At 44.2% G+C, this 26483-nt stretch overlaps 1 protein-coding gene across 1 annotated transcript in view; it reads right to left on the bottom strand.

Annotated features, from left to right (window-relative positions):
• The window catches only part of LOC128508424 (fucolectin-like), a 46538-nt gene extending 20751 nt beyond the window's left edge, over positions 1-25787 (bottom strand). The window contains exon 1 of the mRNA XM_053479766.1: positions 25682-25787. Coding sequence (XP_053335741.1) covers positions 25682-25787 — 106 coding nt within the window. The remainder of the gene's footprint in view (positions 1-25681) is intronic.
• Between the last annotated feature and the right edge of the window lie 696 nt (positions 25788-26483).

Below are 26483 nucleotides of genomic sequence, written 5' to 3'. Positions count from 1 at the left end.
GTTTAATTTGAATAAATTTATTAGATGTAATATACATTTGTAAGGTTAGCCAAAGGTTAGGAATGTTGATCAACTAAGGAAACCTGGGTGTACATGTGATGAAAACCCACTCTGTCAGCAAACATACATTTTATATCAAGGACATAATATATAATAATTTGCGCATTTTGTGAGTTCTAACTTTTTGCAACATCATTCCAGTAGTAGTAAAATGTCAATTTTTTTGTTTAGTATTAAACCAGTTGCCAGTTGATGGTTTTTCAGGTCCTAGGTAAATTGTTGAACCCACTAAGGTAACATTTTCCAGATCAACCTGCACTTTAAGGGTACGGTCAGTCAGGGGTGTTGAGGTCGTTGGTGGGAAGCCAAAATTGACATCGTCCATGCATCCGATGGCTGATGTGGAATGGTCACCACGAGACTCATGAATTAGAGTCAAATTTGCAGATGGCTGTTAACAGTTGCCCTAATTTTCCAGAGGGATTGAAACTCTCGACCAGACTGTCTGTGGATGTGGACTGGTCTGCTGTTGGCAGATGAGATGTATCTTCACATTTAAATGTGATTCCACCCAACCAACCCTGGCCTCCAAATTCAGAAGCCCATGTGTCAAAGCCAATAACAGCTCCTTTGGAATGCTGGCTACAGTGGGGCATTGCCAGTTGATCAGTGCAGCCTGTAAAAGTCAACATAAAAAGCATTTAATATCTTTATTACACCACTGACATGTACAGATTGTTTAATGGTGTTGCAATAAAAATACATAGCTGTGGAAACATGATGTTTCCAGAGGTAAGCATGTGTGTGTGCGTGTTTGCGTAAGTGAGAGAGAATATAGATGTGTGTGCGAGGGTTGCCCAGCGGTGACATTTAGGCCAGCTGTCACATTCCTTCCCCCTCTTCAAGCTGCGGACTGGCCGGGAACCGGGACAGGTAGTCGGCGATCACATTCTGCTTACCAGGTCGATAACGTGTTGTCACAGCGTGCACCTGTGATAGGCGTGCGCCCATATCTACTATCGCTCCTCGCTCACTCTGTACAGTGGTTACTCAAGGGGAATGTCTATGACTGCCACGCACTCTGTCGCGGCAAACGGCCACAGCCAAAGTAAATCAGTCGCAATTCAAAGTAATTTGTGAAATGACCGCCAGGTGGCACAAAGGGACATTTCACAAAACGGCTGCAATTAATTTTGCTTAGACAGACTCTGTTTCTATCTGTCTATTGTTATTATTAAGGAAAATAGAACCAACAACAGCTCAAGGGCTTGTAAAAACATTTTTATTTTTAACGGTTAAAAATTTTGGAGTCAGAGGTCCGAGGACAACGTAATAATCTTTGTATGATAAAATGACTCGTGGCATGAATCTGTATGAGGCGCTTCAGTTTCAAATAATCATTTAACGCTGAACCCTAAACAGCTAAAGAACATGATAACAATAATCTAAAAAATAATAATCATCTTGATTTTAGCTGTTTATGTCCAACATTGAATAATTATTTAATTAATAATAATTAAAGCTGCTCACATCGCGCGTGCTTTCACTTTAAAAAAAATGCAATGTTTAATCAGCAAGTATATGTTGCCTCTCTTTATGATAGAGGATCTTTATGATATTATTGAAACAAAGCTGCTTGTGTCGGCTCATATCGGGAGCATTTTGATCAAAGGGGAGATGAAAAGTGAAAGTGTGTACAACATAGCACAATGCATGTGTGTGAATGGCTGAAATGTGGTTGTGAATTTTTAGTGAATGTAAAATGGTCGCGTGAACCCGCAGGGCGTGTGCGCTCTTTCACTTTGCCAAATTTTGAACCAAGAATTGAACATTAAAATAACTAAAATATACACTTCTATCTTTGGTATAATATTGTTATAGTATAGTATATCTTGGCTGAAAATTTGTTTTACTAAATAATATTTATGCAGTATAATCAGGGCCTCTTATTTCTATTGTAGCGTTTTTACCGCTCAACAGAACTTGGAGAGACAAGTGAGCTTCCTGGCTGCCCAATGCAAATGGCTGGGAGTACTTTATTGAGCAACAGCACATCCTACAGTCACTAAACAGACATCTACCCACACACACACACACCCTGGTCGAAGCCACTACCCCAAACACCTTTCCCCAACACGGTGAACACATCATAACCCCTCCCGCAAAGCATGATGGTCGTCTGTCAAACCCCACCCACGCCACACTGCCCCCACCCGAGCTGTGACCGTTCCCGGTCACCATGGCGAACTCAGTCCTGGAGGCGTGACGGTGGCCGGCGCTGGCGTTGTGAACGCCGGAGTCCTTCCGCGGGGGAAGGAGGGGTGCAGCCCCCCTCCCGAGGCGGACCGGCCTCCACAGAGTTTAATGTTTCACTAGCGTTGGGCCGATAGGGAGCGAGACGGTCTCGGTGGAGCACGACCACTCGCGACCGCCCCGTCAACCGCACCCGGTAGACTACATCGGAGAGCTGGGCAATGACCGTGCAGGGGCCCACCCAGTGAGACATGAGCTTAGGCGAGAGCCCCCTTTTTCTTCCGGGGGAATACACCCACACCTGCTCCCCAGCAGCAAAGTCTTGCCCCTGGCTGCGAGTGTCATACACGCGGCGCTGCTTAACACCGGCGTCCGCCAAGTGTCTACGTGCCAACTCATGGACACGGAACAGTTTGTCTTTCAGTACAAAAAAATAATCCAACCCCGGCTTCGTGGGTAAATCCACCTGTGGGGGGGAACCGAACACAAGGTCCACGGGCGTGCGCAACTCGCGACCGAACATTAACGCAGCTGGCGTCAGCTGTGAGGACTCCTGCACTGCTGTGCGATAAGCCCAAAGCACGAGAGGCAAATGTTCGTCCCAATCCTTTTGACGGTCGCTGGTAAGCACGGCGAGTTGGGTGGTGAGCGTGCGATTGAAGCGTTCCACGAGGCCGTCACTCTGCGGATGAAGGGGCGTGGTGCGGGTCTTTTTCACCCCGAGGCGCTCGCACACCGCCGCAAACACCTCCGCCTCGAAGTTACGCCCCTGATCGCTGTGCAACTGCTCCGGGGCGCAGAATCGGCAGAACACCTCATCTACCAGCACTCGAGCTGTCGTGGAAGCGCTCTGGTCAGGGACAGCAAACGCCTCCGGCCACTTGGTGAAATAATCCATGGCCACTAGCACATACCGGTTCCCACGATCGGAGATAGGAAACGGCCCAAGAATGTCCACGCCCATACGCTTCATAGGTGCCCCCACCCGAAAGTCTTGCAGAGGTGCCCGCGAGCGCTGGGTAGGTCCCTTCTTTGCCGTGCAGACGTCGCATCTGTGCACAAAGAGTTCACTATCCGTGTGGCAGCCCGGCCAGTAGAAGCGAGCGCGCAACCGCCGCAGCGTTTTAGTGACTCCGAAGTGTCCCACACCCGCATGCCCGTGTACCATTCCCAACACTCGTGACCGCAGATTCCGCGGCACCAGCAGCTGAAAAGATTCGCCAGCGCCGCATGGTCGTTCTCAGTGACGGTAGAGTAAACCTCCCCGCAACACTAGTCGGTTGAACTGGGAGTGGAGAGCTTTTTCCTCGGGCCCCAGGTGAGCAACCGCGGCATAATCCGGTCTCTGGCCCGCGTTAACCCACCCCAGCACCCGCTGCAGCGCCGGATCCTTCTTCTGCTCGGCAGTTAGCTGATCACCGTCCATCTGGGGCACAGGCGAAACGGCTACAGGCGATAGTTTACGCGACGCGATAACTCGGCTGCACACCGGATCGGACGGCTGGTTACCGACAGGGGCTCCGGAGGACTGCGCAGGGAGAACATTCGGCTTCACGGGGGTCGGAGAGTGTTCGATGTCGCGATCACCCACGCGCTCCTCCACCCGCTCGCAGTGCCGACAACGCTCTTTGCTGCACGGCCGGCGGGATAAAGCATCGGCGTTGGCATGCAGTTTTCCCGCTCGGTGCTGAACGGTAAAATGGTAGTCCTGCAACCGCTCGAGCCATCGCGCTAACTGCCCCTCGGGCTCTTTAAAACTAAGCAGCCACATCAGCGAAGCGTGATCGGTCCGCAGCAGGAAGGATTGCCCGTATAAATACGGCCTAAAATGTTTAAGTGCCGCGACGACCGCTAGCAGCTCGCGCCGGGTGACGCAGTAGTTCCTCTCCGGTCCTGACAACGCGCGGCTGAAGTAAGCTATAGCATGCTCTTTACCCTCGGAAACCTGAGACAGGACGGCCCCCAGCCCTACATCGCTTGCGTCCGTGTCGAGGATAAACATACGAGATGTATCAGGATATCCGAGAACGGGCGACGTGACCAAAGCTTCCCATAACCGAGTAAAAGCACGCGCGTGCACCCTGTCCCAGCGAAACGGCTGATTCTTTCTTGTGAGCCCGTGCAGCGGACTGGCGATTGTGGCAAAATCCTTCACAAACCGGCGATAGTAAGAGGTTAACCCGAGGAAGGTGCGCAGTTGTGACACATTTAGCGGTTCAGGCCAATTCTGCACTGCCGCAATTTTTGCTGGATCGGTGGCAATACCTCTAGCACTAATTACGTGTCATCAAGCGCGTCATCTATCCGTGGTAACGGATAAGAATCTTTACGCGTCACCTCGTTTAACCGCCGGTAGTCCACACAAAACCGCCACGATTCGTCCTTTTTACGCACGAGCACAACGGGTAAAGACCACGGTCCGGACGCTGGCTCTATGACGCCCGAGTCGGCCATCTCGCGCAGCTTCTGCTCGGCGATAGCTCGTTTAGCTAACGGGAGGCGTCTCGGATGTAGTCGAACAGGCGCTGCGTTACCCGTATCGATCGTGTGCTGTACCAGATTGGTATGTGTGCACTCGCGCTCATCTACCGCGAAAATATCCGCGAACTCATGCAAAAGGGACTTCACGGTGTCGGTCTGTGACTGGCTAAGCCCTACACTGCTACGCTGCATTAGCTCGGCCATTATCCTAGCTCGGTCGGCTACCGGATGTTTACATGGCGCGTCCACCGGAAGTTCCGCCCCCCTGGTGCGTGCTTCTAACCCGTCCGGCTGCGCTTTGGGCACTAGCAACCTGGCTAACCCGAAATTACCGCGCAGAGTTCCGTCCACGAGATTCAGTACCGCACCCCACCTTTCCAAAATGTCTAAACCCAAGATACAATCATCCTCGATGTCTGCCACAAAGAACGGATGGGAAAGAATGATTGCACCTACTTGTATTAGCACCGTGCGACAGGCCCGTATCTTCAAATAACTTCCCGATACGGTGCGAATGCTCAAAGCCGGGTCCGGCAGCATACAACCGCGCTCGCCTTAATCTAATACTCCCCAGCGCAGCAGCGAAACCGTAGAGCCAGTGTCCACGAGCGCCCGTAGCGAAACGTTGTCCAGGCCACAGTTCACATAGACACCCGCGCGATTTCCTACGCGTCCTGACCGGAAGTTGAACCCGGCCGTTGGGGAAGCAAAGACGGCTGTAGGAGGCGGCTTCTCCTCGGCTAGTTTTAACGGCTGCTGGAGTACGTTGTCCTCAGGCCTGAGAACGTACGCGCTCGGCTTCGCGCAGCGCCTCAAACAGGGAAGCCGGTGCCGCCAACCGGATGTGCTCGCGAAGCTGCGACGGCCGAATTCCCCGCAGGAACGCACGCCGTGCTAGCTCTTCCTGCTGGACGGGCCCGAATTCCGGGTAGCCCCGGCGTGCGAGAGATCTCAGGTCCATGGCGAACGCCCCTAGTGGCTCAGAGGCGCTCTGCACGCGGGTTGCCAGCTCCTCGCACGCGGCCTCGTTACGGTCATTCGTGCCGAACCGGAAGTGGAGCGAGTCCCGCAACTTCGCCCAGTCCTTCCGCTCATCCAGACGGAGGTCTTCCAACGCCCGGAGTGCTTCGCCCTCCAGCGAGAGGGCCACCCGGACGGCTGTTTCCGCCGGGGACCAGCCCGCGAAGTCAGCGGCTAGCTCCACCTGGGCGATGAATGCGTGGGGCTTGATAGCGCCGTTGTAGGACGGCAGGTGCAGCTGCAGGTCGCCTTGCCGGCTGACGGCGCACGGAGCTGTAGCTTGCTCTGGGGTGCGCTCTAAGCCGTTACTCTCCATCCCACTTCTGACACCAAATGTAGCGTTTTTACCGCTCAACAGAACTTGGAGAGACAAGTGAGCTTCCTGGCTGCCCAATGCAAATGGCTGGGAGTACTTTATTGAGCAACAGCACATCCTACAGTCACTAAACAGACATCTACCCACACACACACACACCCTGGCCGAAGCCACTACCCCAAACACCTTTCCCCAACACAGTGAACACATCATAATCCCTCCCGCAAAGCATGATGGTCGTCTGTCAAACCCCACCCACGCCACACTATTTACTTTAGGTTGTTGTTCTTGCAGTGCTACTGTGTGTGCTTTGCAATGTCGGACACATTCAAATGCAAATGAATCACCCTCCCCAGGTGTAAATCAGCTGTTCTCACCTTTAAACTCAGAGAGAGTAAAATGCACCCCTCCCCACGGTGCATGGTTATAGCAAAGTGTTATAATAAGGAAATTTTCTATCGCTTCCATTCCAGTAATTAAAAAACAGTAAAAAAGTCAATTTTGGAATCCACAGACGCTTAGTGGTCCGAGCACAATGTAATAATCTTTGTATTATATAGTGACTCGTGGCATAAATCTACACTAAGGGCTTCAGTTTCAAATAATCATTCAATAAGTTGATAATAATAATAAAAAGTAAAATAATAGTTATTTTTGCTGTTTATGTCCACCATTTAATAATTATTTAATTATCAATAATTAAAGCTGCTCACATCGCGCGCTTTCACCTTAAAAAATTTCAGTGTTTAATCAGCAAGTATATATCGCCTCTCTTTATGATAGAGGAATATTATGACTGAAACAAAGCTGCTCGTGTCGGCTCATATCAGGAGCATTTTGATCAAAGGGGAGATTGAAAGGGGGGAAGTAAAAGTGTGTACAAACAACATAGCCCAATGCATGTGTGTAAATGGCCGAAATGTGGTTGTGAATAAATCTTTTAGTGAATTAAAAATGTTCGCGTGAACCCGCGGCGCTCTTTCCCTTTGCCGAGTTTTGATCTAAAGTCAGATGAACACACGCGTCAATATGAGAGATTTATAAGAGATTTCTTTTCCCCAGAAATTGAACAAGCACATATTTATGTGTGTTAAATAAGTGCTGTCTTTGCGGCGCTGTGCGAAACGTACGCCTTATTTCAGTTATAATATATATGTTTTTGCTGTGTAGTGGATGGGAAAGAATGATTGCACCTACTTGTATTAGCACCGTGCGACAGGCCCGTATCTTCAAATAACTTCCCGATACGGTGCGAATGCTCAAAGCCGGGTCCGGCAGCATACAACCGCGCTCGCCTTGATCTAATACTCCCCAGCGCAGCAGCGAAACCGTAGAGCCAGTGTCCACGAGCGCCCGTAGCGAAACGTTGTCCAGGCCACAGTTCACATAGACACCCGCGCGATTTCCTACGCGTCCTGACCGGAAGTTGAACCCGGCCGTTGGGGAAGCAAAGACGGCTGTAGGAGGCGGCTTCTCCTCGGCTAGTTTTAACGGCTGCTGGAGTACGTTGTCCTCAGGCCTGAGAACGTACGCGCTCGGCTTCGCGCAGCGCCTCAAACAGGGAAGCCGGTGCCGCCAACCGGATGTGCTCGCGAAGCTGCGACGGCCGAATTCCCCGCAGGAACGCACGCCGTGCTAGCTCTTCCTGCTGGACGGGCCCGAATTCCGGGTAGCCCCGGCGTGCGAGAGATCTCAGGTCCATGGCGAACGCCCCTAGTGGCTCAGAGGCGCTCTGCACGCGGGTTGCCAGCTCCTCGCACGCGGCCTCGTTACGGTCATTCGCGCCAAACCGGAAGTGGAGCGAGTCCCGCAACTTCGCCCAGTCCTTCCGCTCATCCAGACGGAGGTCTTCCAACGCCCGGAGTGCTTCGCCCTCCAGCGAGAGGGCCACCCGGACGGCTGTTTCCGCCGGGGACCAGCCCGCGAAGTCAGCGGCTAGCTCCACCTGGGCGATGAATGCGTGGGGCTTGATAGCGCCGTTGTAGGACGGCAGGTGCAGCTGCAGGTCGCCTCGCCGGCTGACGGCGCACGGAGCTGTAGCTTGCTCTGGGGTGCGCTCTAAGCCGTTACTCTCCATCCCACTTCTGACACCAAATGTAGCGTTTTTACCGCTCAACAGAACTTGGAGAGACAAGTGAGCTTCCTGGCTGCCCAATGCAAATGGCTGGGAGTACTTTATTGAGCAACAGCACATCCTACAGTCACTAAACAGACATCTACCCACACACACACACACCCTGGCCGAAGCCACTACCCCAAACACCTTTCCCCAACACAGTGAACACATCATAATCCCTCCCGCAAAGCATGATGGTCGTCTGTCAAACCCCACCCACGCCACACTATTTACTTTAGGTTGTTGTTCTTGCAGTGCTACTGTGTGTGCTTTGCAATGTCGGACACATTCAAATGCAAATGAATCACCCTCCCCAGGTGTAAATCAGCTGTTCTCACCTTTAAACTCAGAGAGAGTAAAATGCACCCCTCCCCACTGTGCATGGTTATAGCAAAGTGGGGAGGATCTTCTTAAATTTGTGTAAATTTAAAATCTTCTGGATTCTACATTCTAAAATTGACATTGTTACCATTTTTAATCCCTGTAATGAGATTTTACTTATCATAACATGCATGTTATTAATCACTCTACACTTTTTTTAATTACTCTACAATGTTTTAATTTTAGATTTTATTTAAAAATAAATAAATAAACCAAATAAAATTATTCCATTTGTACCCTTGTAAAATAGCATTAAGAATTATTTGTTGTGTATCGAGCGATTAAAAACAATACAAGGCGTGTTATAATAAGGAAATTTTCTATCGCTTCCATTCCAGTAATTAAAAAACAGTAAAAAAGTCAATTTTGGAATCCACAGACGCTTAGTGGTCCGAGCACAATGTAATAATCTTTGTATTATATAGTGACTCGTGGCATAAATCTACACTAAGGGCTTCAGTTTCAAATAATCATTCAATAAGTTGATAATAATAATAAAAAGTAAAATAATAGTTATTTTTGCTGTTTATGTCCACCATTTAATAATTATTTAATTATCAATAATTAAAGCTGCTCACATCGCGCGCTTTCACCTTAAAAAATTTCAGTGTTTAATCAGCAAGTATATATCGCCTCTCTTTATGATAGAGGAATATTATGACTGAAACAAAGCTGCTCGTGTCGGCTCATATCAGGAGCATTTTGATCAAAGGGGAGATTGAAAGGGGGGAAGTAAAAGTGTGTACAAACAACATAGCCCAATGCATGTGTGTAAATGGCCGAAATGTGGTTGTGAATAAATCTTTTAGTGAATTAAAAATGTTCGCGTGAACCCGCGGCGCTCTTTCCCTTTGCCGAGTTTTGATCTAAAGTCAGATGAACACACGCGTCAATATGAGAGATTTATAAGAGATTTCTTTTCCCCAGAAATTGAACAAGCACATATTTATGTGTGTTAAATAAGTGCTGTCTTTGCGGCGCTGTGCGAAACGTACGCCTTATTTCAGTTATAATATATATGTTTTTGCTGTGTAGTGGACCGCGCGCACAACCTCTCCAGGCGAGCCGCTGAATACGTCGTTTTAACGGGGGTGGGGATAAGAAACACCGCACCGGCAGAAGTAGACTAATGATTATGAATGCGTCGGGGAAAACAGCAAGGAGACAAACTGGCCATTTTTATAATTCATTGATGAGTTGATGTCTTTTCGTTTTGGCTGTGAGTGGATGCGCTGTAGTAATCCACGTTTTATGCGAATTACGTAAGCTGATTTTTTTCTCTATTTGTTTATATAAAAGCAGACATTTTGCTTTCTGTAAGTATATATTTTTCACGTCTGTGAGGCGAGTATAAATGGAGTTTCGGTTCATTTTCTGACGCGCTCAAGTCCACCGAAACCGATACAGAATAGCACTGTATCCCTGTTTGCTTTCATTATTTTACAACATCATAATGTTTTCTTGTCACTGTGCATGCACTTAAATAAAAGTCAAGTCTTATATAGGCTATGTAGCTTATATGGGTTTATTATATAGTTTTTGCCCATTAATCTGACAACACCTGAGACTCACCCACGTTTTCTGATACACACAGCCAAAGTTTTCAGTCTACGCGAGTGTTACACATGATAAAATATTAAGGCTTATATGGGAGAAATTTTTATTTAATTTCATTTGATTTTACTTACTTTTGGGGGATAGAAGGTACCATATCTGTATATAATGGGGGATGTGTGTGCGAAGCTGAGACATAGGCTTCTCTGTGTGTGCGTGCATAGGAAACCAGAGCTTTACATTGGGGCACCTTCATTGTGAGCTAAAGAGGGCCCCTAATGGGAAACAGATGTTGAAGGGATGTACAGCGAGCCCTGCATATATAATGGTGAAAACGGACCAGAGATTCAGTTGTGTCCATGGTGCAGCTCCGGCCGTTATTGCATGATAATAAAGGTCGTAATCTTCTGTAAGCAAAGCCTGACTCTGAGTATTTTTCCACAACATCTTGGCGCTGCGAGCAGGGTGGTAAAGGGGCAAAGGTGACTGATCAGCATGGGCTTCCTTGGTCAGCAACACAAACAAGTGGCCACTTACAAAGGTAAGCAACTTTTGCTTATATACTTAGGTTGTGTTGTTTGCTTGGGATCACCCATGGTGGTAAGGACGCCTGATAAAGGCCTCTCCAACTCAAGTAATTTAAAATGGGCTTTGTTTTCAGAAGAGAATGCATGCATCAGCTTACTAACTGTTGTACTGATAGTAAATTGATAAAATAAGCATTGCATTGGTCTGTTTTGTTGTCAAGTGGGCATTGATTGATGGCAGCAATAACAGATGGTATGAGAGAGCGCATTTGAGTGTCTATTTGAGTTGCTAAGAGGGCAATGTAAAAAGGTAGATAGTCTTGATATTAATTTGTACTCATTATCAAGTGGGCCTTGATGGATGATAAGGAGTGGAAAGCAAGTTAATAAGGAATTGCGCTTAATTAGTAATATTGCTTGTGTGAGGATACGCAGCAATTAATAAAAAATACCCTTTTGTATGAGGAACACCTTTTGGTGTCGTAAGCATTTGGTAGCCACCTTAAAATTTGTATTGTATGAGGTTTTGTGGCTTTTATTGATATCTTTTCCTATGAGGAATGTACTGTTGTACATCATAAGCATTGTGTAGCCACCCAAAAAAGGTATTGTATGAGTTTTTGTGGCTTTTATTTTATATCTTTTTTCCTATGTGGAGCACTATTTTGTGCCATTAAGTTGAATGCAATTGCAGTTGTTTGGGCCTAATTGATGTTGTGTCTGTCTGTTACTGTCTGTTACTGTCTGAGTGTGTGAGAGCTCTATGTTCGCCTAAGTGTGTGTCTGTGTGTTTGTGTGTGTGTGTGTGTGAGAGAGAGAGAGAGAGAGAGAGAGAGAGAGATGGAATCTGGATAAGTGATACCATAAGCTCTGTGTCCAGTGAACAGGGCTGGACCTCCCGAGGGAATTGTGTGTACAACCCTCAGAGGGGGGGCAGCTTGTTGCCGGACCAGAGATGTGTGTGTGTATGAGCCCTAATTAGCAAAGGGGACAAGTATGCAAAGAATAAGCCCTATTTTCTAGGAAAAGAGGGACAAAGTATGAATGCATAAGCCTATAAATAAATAAATAAATAGTGTGGAGTGGTGAATGTGTCTAAACCCCATATTAATACTGTGGCATTAATCAGTTATTGATGAAAGTGTTCACTGTGTATAAGAATACTGTGCTTTTTGGCAAGCTAATAGGCAAATAGTAAAATATTGTATATTAAAAAGTGGTTATAACTGTTGAGCCTTGGTAAGGAAGGCGGACATTTCTGTGATTATACAATGTTGTATGTTGCAAATTTAATCATTAAGTAAGGGCTTAGGCATAAGATAATGTAAGAATATCTAAGTTGTGGTGACAGGCTATAAAGCATAATGGCAGCCTCTCCAGTATTAGTGCTGAAGCATCCTTTGTGTGCAGATCTCATAACTAAGATCTCCAATAAATGGCAAAAGCGAACTAAAGATATGATTACAAAATGGCCAAAGGAGGGGACCTTAGATGTGGCATGATGAGGAGATGGAACCTTAATTATAATTATAAAATGGCAGCAAGAGAGAAAAAGCGTGTCCAGAGGAGTTGAAAAGACAGCAGGAAAGAGAGGTCCTAGCTCTGTTTAAGGAAGAATGAGTAGAGTTGGTAAGAAAGAAAAAGCAAGTGAGGAAAAAGTTGAGAAAGTCAGACAGTGAGGCACAGAAAAACAGAGTAAGGGAGGGGAAGCGCTACACCTCCCCTATATGTGCAGACAGAAGGTCAATTCCCAATGTTTAAGGGAATGTTGAATATTGAATGTTGAAAAAATGTGAATGGAAGGTCATGTAGATTTAGATGGAGGCGACAGAGAGCCAGGTGTGAAGTTGAGAAAGGAGAGGAGAAGGAGTAGAGAGCAAAGCACACCGTAAGATTGTTATAAGAAAGTAGGAGCAGATTTACAGAGTGAAAAAGCTATGTGGGGAAGAGGATAAGGGATAAGAGGATAAGAGGATAAACGAACAGGAAAGGGTGCAGATAAGTGAGAGAGGTTAGACAGGAGCACTAACACCAGGACAAGTAAGAAGTCAGATAGATACAACATTAAGGACTGGGCATAGGTCTTTGTACAGTAGAGGGGATGAAGGTGAAGAGGATTGTTATTTAATATGGGCAGTTGGAAACAGAGAAGGAACACTGGAAGACTTAGGAACCTAGCTCCATAATTTCCAATTTACCTTAAATTTTAGTTAAAGGTGCACGGGGACAATATGTACCATGGGCAACTCAGGATCTCGAGGGAGTTGTCAACCGCCTCCATAACATTCACGAGGGTGCAGGGAAATGGATTAAGGTCGTAGAAGAGGAGACCTTAGGCAAGCTTTTATCGGTGATTGATATGAAAACTGTTTGCGAAGATTTTGGGGGGGAGAAAAAACATGCTTCGGACTCGAGTGAGGCTGTGAATACATAACACATGGATGAACTGTATTTGAGGCTTACCGCCCTGTTGTGTGGAAGGCCTTGCGTGCTGAATATCCACCTAAAATTGACCCAAAGACATTAAAGGGGCGACCTGGAGGCAGTTACAGCTTGAAAACTTACAGAGCTAACAAAGAAAAAGGCCTAAGGTACTCTGATTACCAAAGAAACAGAGAGGGCCCCAAGCAGTCCTTCACCAAGGATCCAGCCAGTTGCAGAAACAGTGAGACATCATCAGCAGCACTACCTCCAAACTCAAACCAGATGCCTGCGCCTGTCATTAACATTTTCACTCAAAAGCCAGGGCAGAGGGAGTGGAGAGCCAACCAGCAACAGAGAGGACAAAGGAACACTCAGTCTAACTTTCCCCCAGGCGTATGTTGGGGGTGTGGACAGGCTGGACACAACCGATCAAACTGCCTAACATTCATGGCCCCAGCCCCGAAGGAATGCGATGGGAGGGGGATGGCAACATCCTCCCCGAGATCAAGTTCAAGGCCCAGTAAATCCTTGAAGAGGGGGATCCAAAACAGGGATGTTAGGGGGCCCAGAGAATCCAACAGGGGAGAATAAATCACCTATTTTGACAACTAACAAGAACTCAACTAACAAGTTACACACTGAGATAGACGGTAAGAGTACACCCATGTTAGTTGATACAGAAGCAGTTTATACATGCTTAAATTAAAGTCATGCCTCACATTGCATGTTTGGGGAAAATTTGCCAAGACAGTAGGATTCTTGGGACAAAAGCAGTTAGTTCCTACAACCGCACCAGACCGTCTACAAACAAACAATAAAAGTATGACCAACTCTGTATTAGTCTCAAGTCATACACGAGTTAATTTACTAAGCAGAGAAGCAGTAGGTAAATTAGGACTGCAAATATGGTGTTCTCCAGAAGGTGTATGTTGATCACAGATTCCTGAAGCACAATTACCCTGTTCAGACTTTCACTGTACAATGATGTATGACCCAACCAAAGATACTGACTTTGGACAGGCATGGCAGGAAGAAACAAAAGCACACAACGTTGGTTAAATTAGTTACTTAGTATATCATCATAGGCCGGCCAGGAGCAGCTATAGTTTTAGTGTAGCTATAGTCTTAGTGTAGATGAGTGTGATTTTGTAAAGAGGTGGTTCAATGTAACTGATTCTGTTCTTCAGGTGACATTATATGTCTGGTAGGATAAATTACAGCTCAAAGGACATAGGACCAATAAGGAAGAAAGCTAAAGAAGTCCAGTGGGAGTCAACCATAAACCTGTTGATTTTTCATGCTACAGATAAAACCTATATTAAAATCTTGTGTGGTAATAATTTGATTGGTAACCCTTATAGGGAAGTTGTAGTTAGCCACAAGTCACAAACACAATTGGCATCAGCATCTGAGGTAGTTGAGACTGTTGAAGATGAATTGTAGAGGGAATGGAGAGTCAGGTCCCACCTGAATTATGGGATCGGCATTACACAGTTGTAGGCCTATTTAATTCAGCCAGCTCAATTCAAGTACAACTTTAACCAGATGTAAAACTGCTCAGAATAAGACAATATCCTTTGCGATCTGAGGCAGAAGCTGGCATAAAAAAAAAACATTATTGAAGGCCTAGTAAAGACATCTGTACTAGAAGAGACAACCAGTTTCTGTAACTTTTCTATTTTCCCGGCGATCAAGCCAGGTACAAATAAATGGCGTCTTGTGCATGATTTGGATGCAGTTTAATAGTATAACAGGTAAAAAAAAAAGCCATATACTTTACTGTAATTGATCTTTGTTCAGCCTTCTTCAGTGTTTCAGTGGCAGAAGAGAGTAGATATTTGTTTGCATTTACATGTACTGGTAAACAATATATGTACCAAAAATGCCATGAAGATTCAACCACTCACTGCATAAATTCAAGCAGATTTGGAAGCTGATTTAGGAGGTTTAAGAATAGAAAATAGCCCTCGTAAGCATATGGATGAGTGTTTAACATGTTTATCATCATTAGAAGCGTGCCATAGGGATTCCATTACGGAACTCAGTAAGCTATGTAGCTCAGGGAGGTCATAGAGTGTCCAACGCTAAACTACAATACTGCGAGCCTCAAGTTGAATGGGTATGATGACTATTTTCACATGAGACGATAGCCGTAGTGCCTACCTAATTAGAAGGCATAAGTAAAGCACCATTGTCACAACCAGATAAACAGTGATGACCTGTCTAGGGGTAACAGGTTTCATGCTGACTGGAGGGAGGAGTATGCAGTAAAAACAGATCCACTAAAGGAAATAATGAGAAAAGAAAACTGCAAGATCTAAATGCTCCCTTAAAATGGAACACAGATGAACTGTTAGCATTTGAATCCATCATCAAGAAATGAATTTTAGGTACACCTGATTATATCAAGCTGTTCTATCTGTATGTGGCTAACCGAGCTGATGGATCTGCCTCAGCTATATCGATGTAGTGATGAACTTGCAGTGATAGGAAAAACCAGCCCTAGCTTACTACAGCACTAAGCTAGATAATATAGCTTAAGGATAGCCACCATGCTAACAACAGGGTCTTGCAGCTGTACATTATGCATATGGAAAATCATCTATGTTGACTAAGTTACCTATAGGTTGTAGAGTTGATAAAACAAGGGAAATCTTTCTAACTCAAGCTCGCATTCTAGGTCATTCTTCACTGCTCACATATCCCGACATTACAATAAAGCGATGTGACACAGCTAACCCAGCTAGATTAATCCCTTATGCCTATGAAGAAGTGTCTCATGATTGTGTGGAGAATTCATTGGCATTTACTAGGTTACGGCCTGACCGAGTCTAAACCGATATCGGTTGCAGAAATCACTTACTTTGCTGATGGGTTTAGTTTAGAGACCATGTAGGAAGTCACACTAGGTATCCAATAATGATGAAGAATTGAGAAGACTTTAAACCATCTTTTCTCAGAATTGTTCGTAACCGTGTTCCACTCAATCAGCTGAGCTGAAAAGTGCCCACAGCCTCCTGCCAATTATGAAAAGGGCTAATAGCAAATATTTTTACAGATTCAGCCTATTTGCATGGTGCATGTCATCTGTTTGGAGCAGTATGGAAGCAAAGAGGGTTTAAAAGGAGTAAAGGAACTTCCATTTAACATGCTGAACAAACAAGTAACCTAATATCTGCTATGATGCTACCAAGATGGTTGGCTGTCATTGAATGCCAGGCCCATAAAAAGGGAAATGACTATGTCACTAAGTGTAACAATATAGCAGACTTAGAAGCAAAGCGAGCATCAAAGCTTCAGCTGGCAGTGCAAGTGCCAATAGTCCTTATAGAACTGCAGCCTCAGTTGAAAGATATTCTTCGGGTTCAACATCAAGCAGGTCCATACGAGCACTCGATGTGGCTCCAGATGGGAGCGCAGAAGGACGCACAGGGTATTTGGCGTTCACATGAAGGTCTGATCAAAGCACTCACAGCACTGTTGAACATTTTTGGTTTTAAATGATCATGGACTTGACCATTGAACAAGAAGTGAGGTAGTGAGAAAAATCGAGCAACAAGGGTATTGGTCTTCATATCTGCATGCTATGGTTGATGATTACCTAGCTTTATGTGATATGTGCTAAGCATAATGTCATGAAGGAAGCAGCGACACCCATTGGTCATACACCGGTTCCAGAGTGACCATTTAAGCACTTTGTGGTGAACTATGTGGACACGATAAAGTAGGGTTCGAGGCGAAAGGTACATGCTTGTAATAGCTGACAGATTTAGTAGATAGGTAGAATCAATACCATCTGCAGACGAAGGGGCAGGAACAGTTATCAAATCACAAGGGAAGTGATACCTAGATTTGAAATTCCGTTAGAGATCAGTTCAGATAATGGATCAGTATTCATTCAGAAAATATAAGGCAGGTATTACAACGGTTGGGAACATAGCAAAGATTTGGGTATGTTCACAGTCCCAGGAGAAGGTAGAAAGTATAAAGGGCAATCTCAAAGCCATGATTAATAATATTTGTAGTAGTATAAAGCTTAACTGGGGTGAGGCTTTACTTTTTGCACCAATGAATTAACAAGCATGCAAACTAACAGAAGTACACACTTAACCCTGCATGAAATGCTTACGGGTCGACCCATGCCTGTGCCATTCTGTAAAAGCCATATAAAGGCCCACCGCTAAAACAACTGCAAAAAATCTTATATAAAGAAACTAACTGCCATATATGGAGCAATTTATGTGCAGGAAAAGAGCAAGGAGGCGATGAAGGAAAGACGCTCCATGCCCCACCACTCCAGGAGACCAGGTCTATCTGCGAGTGTTCAGGAGGATATGGCACAAGCCCAGGAGGGAGGGGTACTACAAAGTTGTGGCAGCCACTCCAACAGTGATTCAAGTGAAAGGCAAAACCACGTGGTATCACTTGAACCATTACACAAGAGTCCCCAAAATATGAGTACTGAAAACTGAGGAAGAAGGAGAGAAGGACCTAACATCAAAAAAAAGTGCAAGAAATTAAATCTTTATTGGGAAATAACCAACTATTGGCACAAGTTGGATACCAAATTGCGCAGCGTCAAACACTCCGCTGCTCCAAATTAAGTATGAAAAACTGCTTAAAAGCAGCACCCCACTCCTGATACAGACGAGACTGACTGACTGACTGAGACCAGTTTTCCCCCTTACACAACTGACAGGACAAACAACTGTACAGATTATGTGTGACAACGATTTATGTCCTCTATATTGTATAAATGCATTTCTGTTTAACTAACACTATATTGCTTTCACAGATAAAACAGCAGAAGCGACAACTAATTTTAATTTCCTCCACAGGAAAAGTGCACGAGAAGGAAGCAAGCCTTAAACAAATTATGACAATGTGTAATGCCACTAAACAACGTTCTCTTTTATTCCAGATGCAGAAATTTAATTGAAGCAGCTAATGGGTGATGTTATTGTATCTAATGAATTTTATAAATGTGATTTATATTTAACCAAAGGTTTTCTAAAATTAACAGCCTTTCCTAGCAACAACAGACAAGGATAAATTTCTGGACACAGTCATCAAGGACATCCCTAACTCACCCATATATAACTCTAATAAGAGACTTTACTGGTTCATATATTGATGCGTATCGTCCATGGCATGAGCCCATAATGACGTGCTGGCAACCTCTCTTGTGGGCTCCAACTGACTCTCTACGATGCGCAAAGCATCTGGGTTGAAGACTATTATATTACGACAAGGCTGTTTAAAATTCTATCTATTCTTAAAAATTGTATTGTGTTATGTATGTTTCATTGTAGGTTATATGATTTGTCCAATTGATGTAATCCTAGAAAATCACTGTATTATTTACATGTTCATGTCATGTTATTGGGTTATGAGAAGTATAAGGTCATGGAGGTCGAGTCTTTTACTCCGTCCTAGTCAAATAAGGGCGGAGATGTTTGGCTCGATCTTCCCTAGAATACGAATCCATAGGTTGGTCATTGATAAAAATCCAGTGATTTAATTTAATCACCAGTTAGTGTAAGGAAGACTAACTCATGGAGTCGCACTCTAGAGTAAACAATTAGTGTGGGACTTATAAGCCCCAGAGGGGGGGATATGGGAGAAATTTTTATTTAATTTCATTTGATTTTACTTACTTTTGGGGGATAGAAGGTACCATATCTGTATATAATGGGGGATGTGTGTGCGAAGCTGAGACATAGGCTTCTCTGTGTGTGCGTGCATAGGAAACCAGAGCTTTACATTGGGGCACCTTCATTGTGAGCTAAAGAGGGCCCCTAATGGGAAACAGATGTTGAAGGGATGTACAGCGAGCCCTGCATATATAATGGTGAAAACGGACCAGAGATTCAGTTGTGTCCATGGTGCAGCTCCGGCCGTTATTGCATGATAATAAAGGTCGTAATCTTCTGTAAGCAAAGCCTGACTCTGAGTATTTTTCCACAACACTTACTGTGTTAACATTTACTTTGCTTAAATTCGATGGAACTAAAAAATGCCTATATTTAAGTTCTAAATTTGTACGGTAATTTTAGTACTGTGATGATAAATTCGTTTAATGTTTCACTGGTACAGCGCAACGGGGGTGCTGGGATGTGAAAATGTAATTTGTTAAAATGTTTTCATTATTTATTAAAGAACATTATAATGATCATAACAGCCTACTGCATTTACTCCTTATAATAACGCAAAAACACATTGACATCTGCTGACGCAGTAGCACGTCCTGACAATTTTTATGGTCATTTATTTTCATTTATTTCAGTTAATAAATCTACTACAAATTTAAAGAACACAAAATATAAGATGACAAAAAACATACATGCATAGCTTTTCTAATTACACATAATATAATCTAAAGGCTCACTGTGTAAACTTTAACTTTGATTAAATTCGATCCTAATAAGATTTAACTTAATTTAAAAATGTTAATACTGTGATTATGAATTTGTTTAACTACAATGTTTCACTTACTTTTATCCGCTACTACATGCAGCTCTAACAGAGCGCGGCTCATTAATCTTTGAGAGAATGAACTGATGCCCGAGGCGTCAGTCTATAATTATATAGCGCCACTCAGCGGTAGAAGCCAGCAAACGCACAAACTTAAATGCTGCCACCGTGAGGCGTGGCGGTAAAACCAGAATACTGCATAAGTAACATCTGTAGTCTCCCTAGATGGGCGGCACCTCCTTCTGCAGGTATGCAAAGGGACGCCTAAAAGGACCTTGGACTTGCTCCGCATTATAAAAGCAAGATGCGGAGTTTAGTCCATGTGCTCTGTTCTGCCACTCAGCCATGGTGTGCCTGCATGCCTGCGTGCCTCCATTCTCTTCCCTCAACCCTTTCCTTCCCCATTTCTCCTAAATAAATTACTCTTTTTCCCGTAAGACCTCGCCTTGTCTCTGTGCTTCATGGTGCTGCCCGTGCACATAGGGTCGAACCTGTTACACGTATTTTAAAATTATAAGGCTGCAGGGCCAAGTACCACTTTGTAACTCTGGCATTATGATCTTTCATGGTTTGGATCCCGGTCAGTGCTCTATGGTCGGATTCAAGGTCGAACTCTCATCCAAGGAGGTAATACTGTAAGCTGTCAAGGGCCCATTTGATAGTGAGGCCCTCTTTCTCTACTGCTGAATATCTGATGAATGAGGTAAACGACAGGTTTTTATTCTCCTGTACCTTCTTTTGCCAGTACTGCTCCGAATCATGTGGCGGAAGCATCTACTTGCATCAGGAACCAGTGGGCTCTGTAGGACTAAGCTAGAACACATTTTCTCTTTTAGAGTGTTGAATGCTGTTTTACAGCTTTCTGTCCGTGGAATTGGATTGCGACCTGATTTAACTAGCAAGTCTGTCAGGGGTACTTGACAGCATAAGCCTTCTGTACCAGCGCACTAACCCAAGGAAAGACCTCACTGCCTTCTTTGTTCTGGGTCTTAGGCTTCGCCGAATTGCCTTCACCTTGTCCACTTGTGGTTGCAGCTGACCATTGCCCAGGTGATATACAAGGTAAATAGCTTTCTGATGTACCCACTTACATTTGATCACATTCAACGTCAATACCACCCGAACTGTTCCACGGACGATGCAATTTCTCATCTCCTTCACACATCGCGCACTCATCTGGACACTAGAAAAGGGAATTATGTTGAAATTCTTTTCATCGACTACAGCTCAGCATTTAATACCAAGCTTCAGCACCTGGGACTCAGCTCATTTATGTCTCAGTGGATCTCCAACTTCCTAACTGGCAGACCACAGGCAATACGGATGGGCGGACATGTCTCAGCCTCACTCACTCTTAGCACTGGAGCCCCCCAGGGTTGTGCCCCCTGCTGTACTCATTGTACACCTATGACTGCACAGCCACTACGAACTTCACCACCATCATTAAGTTTGCTGACGGCACTGTCGTAGTGGGCCTGATCTCTGACAACAACGAGACAGCCTACCTGGAGGAGCTTGGAAATCTAGAGAGAACTGGTGCCAGAGGAACAATCTACTCCTGAACATCAGCAAGACAAGGAGTTGATAGTGGACTTTAGCACAAAGCAGTAGAGGAACTACCAGACCCCCATCATCAACGAAAGCCCAGTGGAGAGAGTGGACAGCTTCCGATACCTCGGTGTTTACATCACGCAGGACTTGTCATGGTCCTGTCACATCAGCACCATGGTGAAAAAGGCCCGGCAGTGTCTTTACCACCCTAGGCGCTTGAGAGACTTGAAACTGCCCTCCAATGTGCTCAGGAACTTTTACTCCTGCACCATTGAGAGCATCCTGACGGAAAACATCTTAACTTGGTTCGGGAACAGCACCATGCAGGACAGACGAGCTCTACAGAGGGTTGTACATTCGGCTGAGCGTATCATCTGTACCGAGCACCCTGACCTGCACTCAATCTACAGCAAGCGCGGTGCTGGACCAAGGCCAGGAAGATTGTGAAGGACCTGAGGCACCCCAACAATTGGTTTTTTTTTTTCTCTGTTGTGATCAGGAAAGCGCTTCTGCCAGCACAGAGAGACTTTGGAGGAGCTTTTTCCCGCAGGCGATACCGTCTCTCAACCAGGTTAACACACAGAACTAATCATCTCCGTGTTTTTGCAACATTGCACAGAAATGGTCATTTATGGTCATTATTTATCTGTGCACACACTCCAATACACTGTAGACTGGACAACCATGGACATTGCACATTTGCACACACATTGCAACATTTGCACACATTGCATATTGCACGCATTGCATATTTCACATTTATTTCACTTTTTATTTGCATTAAAATTTTAATTTATTTTGTCTTATATATATATATATATATATATATAAAGTTTTATATTCTTTATATTTTGAAAACTTTTATATTTTGGTCTAACTTCTTATAGTTAAACTATTTATTTATTTCTTGCTTCTTTTTCCATTTCTCTTATTTCTTGTCAATTGTTTTTTAAAATTTTAAGGTCACAGGCGGTCATATAAGCATTTCACTTTATATTGTACTGTGAATGACTGTGTACGTGACAAATAAAATTTTAATTTGTAGGGAATATTTCATTTTTTAGTGTTTTTTATGATACTTTGTATGCATAAGAACAGAGTGTTTTCTTTTATTGACCTTGACACGCTGCGCTATAAGCAAACACATTTTTTAGTATAATCTATGTTCAGGTCATAAAACCGTTCTCCTAACGAAGAACAACTACCAAGCTCCTGTTCCTCTCCATGATCTTTTATAAACATTCTGGACCAGATATAACCACCTGTGCCTTCCTTTTTGATACCTTTGTGTGTGTGTGTGCATATATATACTCCTGTTTTCCACAATAAACTTTGAACGTCTCACTGAGCACTGGCTTGTGTGTTTCATTGGGCGGTTCCCTGGATCCAGGGGGGACAAGCAGAATACAGGCTGAGCACTGAGTAGACAAAACGGGGTCTACCAAATTCAAGGAATCCTTACAGAATTTAAACTTGTGGACTCTTTCCACTCTTTCAGCAGGTTCACATGGTAAGTCTGTTTGGCTTTACCTTTGTCAGGTCGGTGGATCTTATAAGTCACTGGCCACATCTTGCGGACCACTGTGTACGGTCCTTGCCACTTGGCTAACAGTTTGTTCCTATTTGTACAGTAATAGGAGTAGAACTTTCTGCCCCAGCTGAAACTTTCGAAACCTTGCATGCATGTCATACCATCGTTTTTGAGCTCTTAGTGCCTCTTGTAGGTTTTCTTTTGCCTGTTCCCGGTACTGCTCAAGTCGGTCCCTCATCTTCAGCACATACTGCACTATGCCAGTCTCTTCAGGTTTGGATGCAGGGTCTTTCCAGGCCTTTCCCAGCAGGTCCAACAGCCCCTGAACTTTACAGCCATAGAGGAGTTTAAATGGTGAGAAACCAGTTGAGGCTTGAGGTACTTCACTGTAAGCAAAAAGTACAAAAGGCAGCTATTCGTCCCAATCACACCCTGTGTCTGCAACAAACTTACGTAGCACGCTCTTCAGGGTTTGATTAAACCTCTTCACCAGTCCATCCATCTGTGGATTATATAGGACTTATTCTGATGGCGGTGATGCACAGCTGACGGTTCAGTTGCCCCATTAGTCATGAGGTAAAGTTGGTTCCCTGGTCCATCAAGATCTCCTCTGGAATGCCTTCCCTGGAAAAAAGTTAAATGAGAGTGTGAATATCTTGTGGTATATGGTGTGGTAATAGATCGTAATGTTAATGCCTCTGGATATCTTGTAGTATAATCGCTGACCCCCAGGATGTACTGATGTCCTACACTACCTTTTTTGAGTGGGCCTACAATGTCCATGGCAATGTGTCAAAAGGGTGCACAGATCACAGTGAGAGGGTACAGGGGTGATTTTCACTGCTGGGAAACAACCCTGGTCTTTTGACAGGTGGCACATTTGTTGCAGTATGTCTGTACATCTGTGAATAGTGTGGGTCAGTAAAAGTGTGAACTAATGTGTGCGTATGTTTTCTGCTGGCCAAGGTGCCCAGCCCAGGGGACAGTGTGTGCTAAATGTAAAACAATTTGACGGCGGCAAATTGGAACAAATAAACACGTCAGATAATTTGTTTTCAGAAACAAAACTCCATTTACCACAAGACAGATTTCATTGCACAGGTTAGTTGCATTCTTACAGTCAGTCTTCTCAAAAAGCAACTTTAAAGACTTTTGTAACTTAGCAATGTCATATGGGATCCTCCAGCCACTAACACCAAGACCATCCACGAACCCCCAAGAAGTGGATGTGTGAAAAATGATACTCAGTGTCAAGACAATGCTCGTTTTTCAAGTCAAAATTTATTAAAAATCTTTGCTCGTCTAGCGGAACACTTGTAATCCACGTTACTTATAATCTGAGGTTCCACTGTAATGTGTGAATATGTGTGTGTGCTCTGTGATGGATGTGCTTGTGCCCTAAGTTTTCCAGGATAGGCTCCAGGCCCCCCACAACCATGTATACAGGATTAAGCAGTATAGAGGTAAAACACTTATAAACCAAATCGGGTTTTCCCATAAAAAGTAAGAGAAACTCAAATTATTTGTTCCACAGCCCCAAAAAATAAATACATAAAAATAATTAACACAAAATATAAAGTAAAAAAACTTTTAAAAACTTTTACTTTTTAAAAAATTAATAAATAAATCCTGACAGATAAGTGTTTTCGTTTGTGCGCGCCGGGGCTGTGTACAGTATGTGTGTGTGTGTGTGTGTGTGTGTGTGTGTGTGTAAAGCTAAAGTAAGTAGCCCCTGCCCTCTCCCCCTTCTCGTCTTACACAGTTACCCTTCCTCCACTATTTTCACACACAATTCTTTTTCATAATTAACTGTGAAAACCTACTACAGAGTCTCTAAGGGGACAAAGAAAGAGAAAAAAGGAGACAAAAACTAAATTTTATAACAAAAGTATTTATTAGTTTGTTTTATTCTAATTGAAGCTTCTGAACGGCTTGTTTTTTTAGTGTGACAGTGCTTTAGATTGAGCAGGAGCAGTGATTTAGTTCTGAACTCGCTTCCGTGAAATTATCGCTAAAACAATGTTATGACCCCTCCTGAGGATATAAAACTTTATTATTGCATTTGAATAAATTAGATCTACCACAGCAGATAATAAAACTATGCTATGTCATAACCGAAGCAAAAACAACGGTTATGCCTCGTTCAGTGTTGCTACAATAGGCAACGGACCACGCGCCTAATTGGTAATCTTCACTTTTCCGTTTAGCTCTGAGAAAATAGCTGTATTTTGTTTGTTTGTTTATATTTAGAATATTTTATAACAGTACAAGAAGATAACAGTTTGGTCTGTGCAGTTAGTGTCCTTCGAGAGATTGTGTGCACGCGGTCCACTACACAGCAAAAATATGTTAGTATATTGTAACTGAAACAAAGCGGCTCACATTGGAAACACAGCGCTTATTTAACACATATAAATTTGTGTTTGTTGTATTTCTGGGAAAGAGAAATCTCTTATAAATCTCTCATATTGACACGTGGGTTCACTCCAACATTGTACATTCACTGAAAAGCTTATTCACAACCACATTTCAGCCATTCACAAACATGCATTGTGCTGTGTTGTTGGTACACACTTTCACTTTTTACTTTTTATCTTCCCTTTGATCAAAATGCTTCCGATATGAGCCAACACGAGCAGCTTTGTTTTAGTCATTATATTCATCTATCATAAAAAGGGGTGACATATACTTGCTGATTAAACACTGGTGGGGAAAGGTGCATTTCATTTTCTTTGAATGTATAGGTGAGAACATCAAACATTCCCCTTGTAATATTTTAACCTAATTATTTTACTATTTTAGCTATTACTATTTCGTTTACTTCCAAATAACATTAAAACAAGAATTAAAGGTTTTTTTTTTTTTATATTGTTGACTACATTTGGCCCGTGTAACGGGTTTGACCCTAAGTGCATGGGCGGCACCATGAAGCACGGACTTGAGGTAAGGTCTTACGGAAAAAAATGGGAAGGAAAGGGTTAAAGGAGTGAGGATGGAAAGGATGGAATGTGCATGTGCAGGTTTGGTTGGCATGCGGGCACAGGCTGGTAAACGGTGGACAGCGGACAGAGTGGCAGCGTGGGCCAGCGAGGACAGCAGCTCCTGCCTCCGTCCACTCGCACTGACTCTGCTCTCCGCTGATAGCCAGGCCCCTCCCATCTCTGGCTTCTTTAAAGTCCCTGGGCGCGTTTCATTTGCCCCACTTGCATCCCGCACTTCCGCGTTGTTGCGCGTGCGTCGCACTCGAACTGTGTAGAAAAATCCACTGTAACCCAACAAACCCCGATAATTTTATAGCGTGGGGTGCAAGCCTGGGATCATTAGCAAGGATAGCTCACCAGCCAAGCCTAATTCCGCGGCCCCGCTCCTTCGCATATCTGAAGGGGAGGCCGCCTAACTAGTAAGCGAGAAGCGATATTGATTTTGGTGCACGTCGTGTCCTTAAAAATGTAACAGATGAGGACTCTGATAAATGTGCAAAAACTATATAAGACTACATAGGCTTTATAAGACTCAACTTTTATTTAAGCACACTCACAGTAACGAAAAAACTTTATGATTTTGTAAATGTTTGAAAGCAAATAAGCTGTGTTGTTCTGTATTGCTTTTGGTGAACTTGAGCGCGTCAGAAAATGAATGCAAACGTTTTTTAAAATGGTCAGAGTCAGTCTGCTTGCTGTTTTCCCGACGCATTTATAAACATTAGTCTACTTTTGCCGGTGCGCTCTGGAAAACTTTTTGCGTGCGGCTGAGCGCTGATTTAGACTACGTAGTAAATTAAAGAGAAGGACATGACGGAATTAGGCACGACTGGTGAGTCGTTTTTCAATCACTGTAGTGAAAGAGATAGAAAGT

The sequence above is a fragment of the Clarias gariepinus genome, chromosome 20 (genome assembly GCF_024256425.1).
Source record: "Clarias gariepinus isolate MV-2021 ecotype Netherlands chromosome 20, CGAR_prim_01v2, whole genome shotgun sequence".
NCBI classification, from domain to species: Eukaryota; Metazoa; Chordata; class Actinopteri; order Siluriformes; family Clariidae; genus Clarias; species Clarias gariepinus.
Note: the sequence above shows the minus strand (reverse complement) of the source record. Positions and strands in the feature narration are given on the sequence as shown.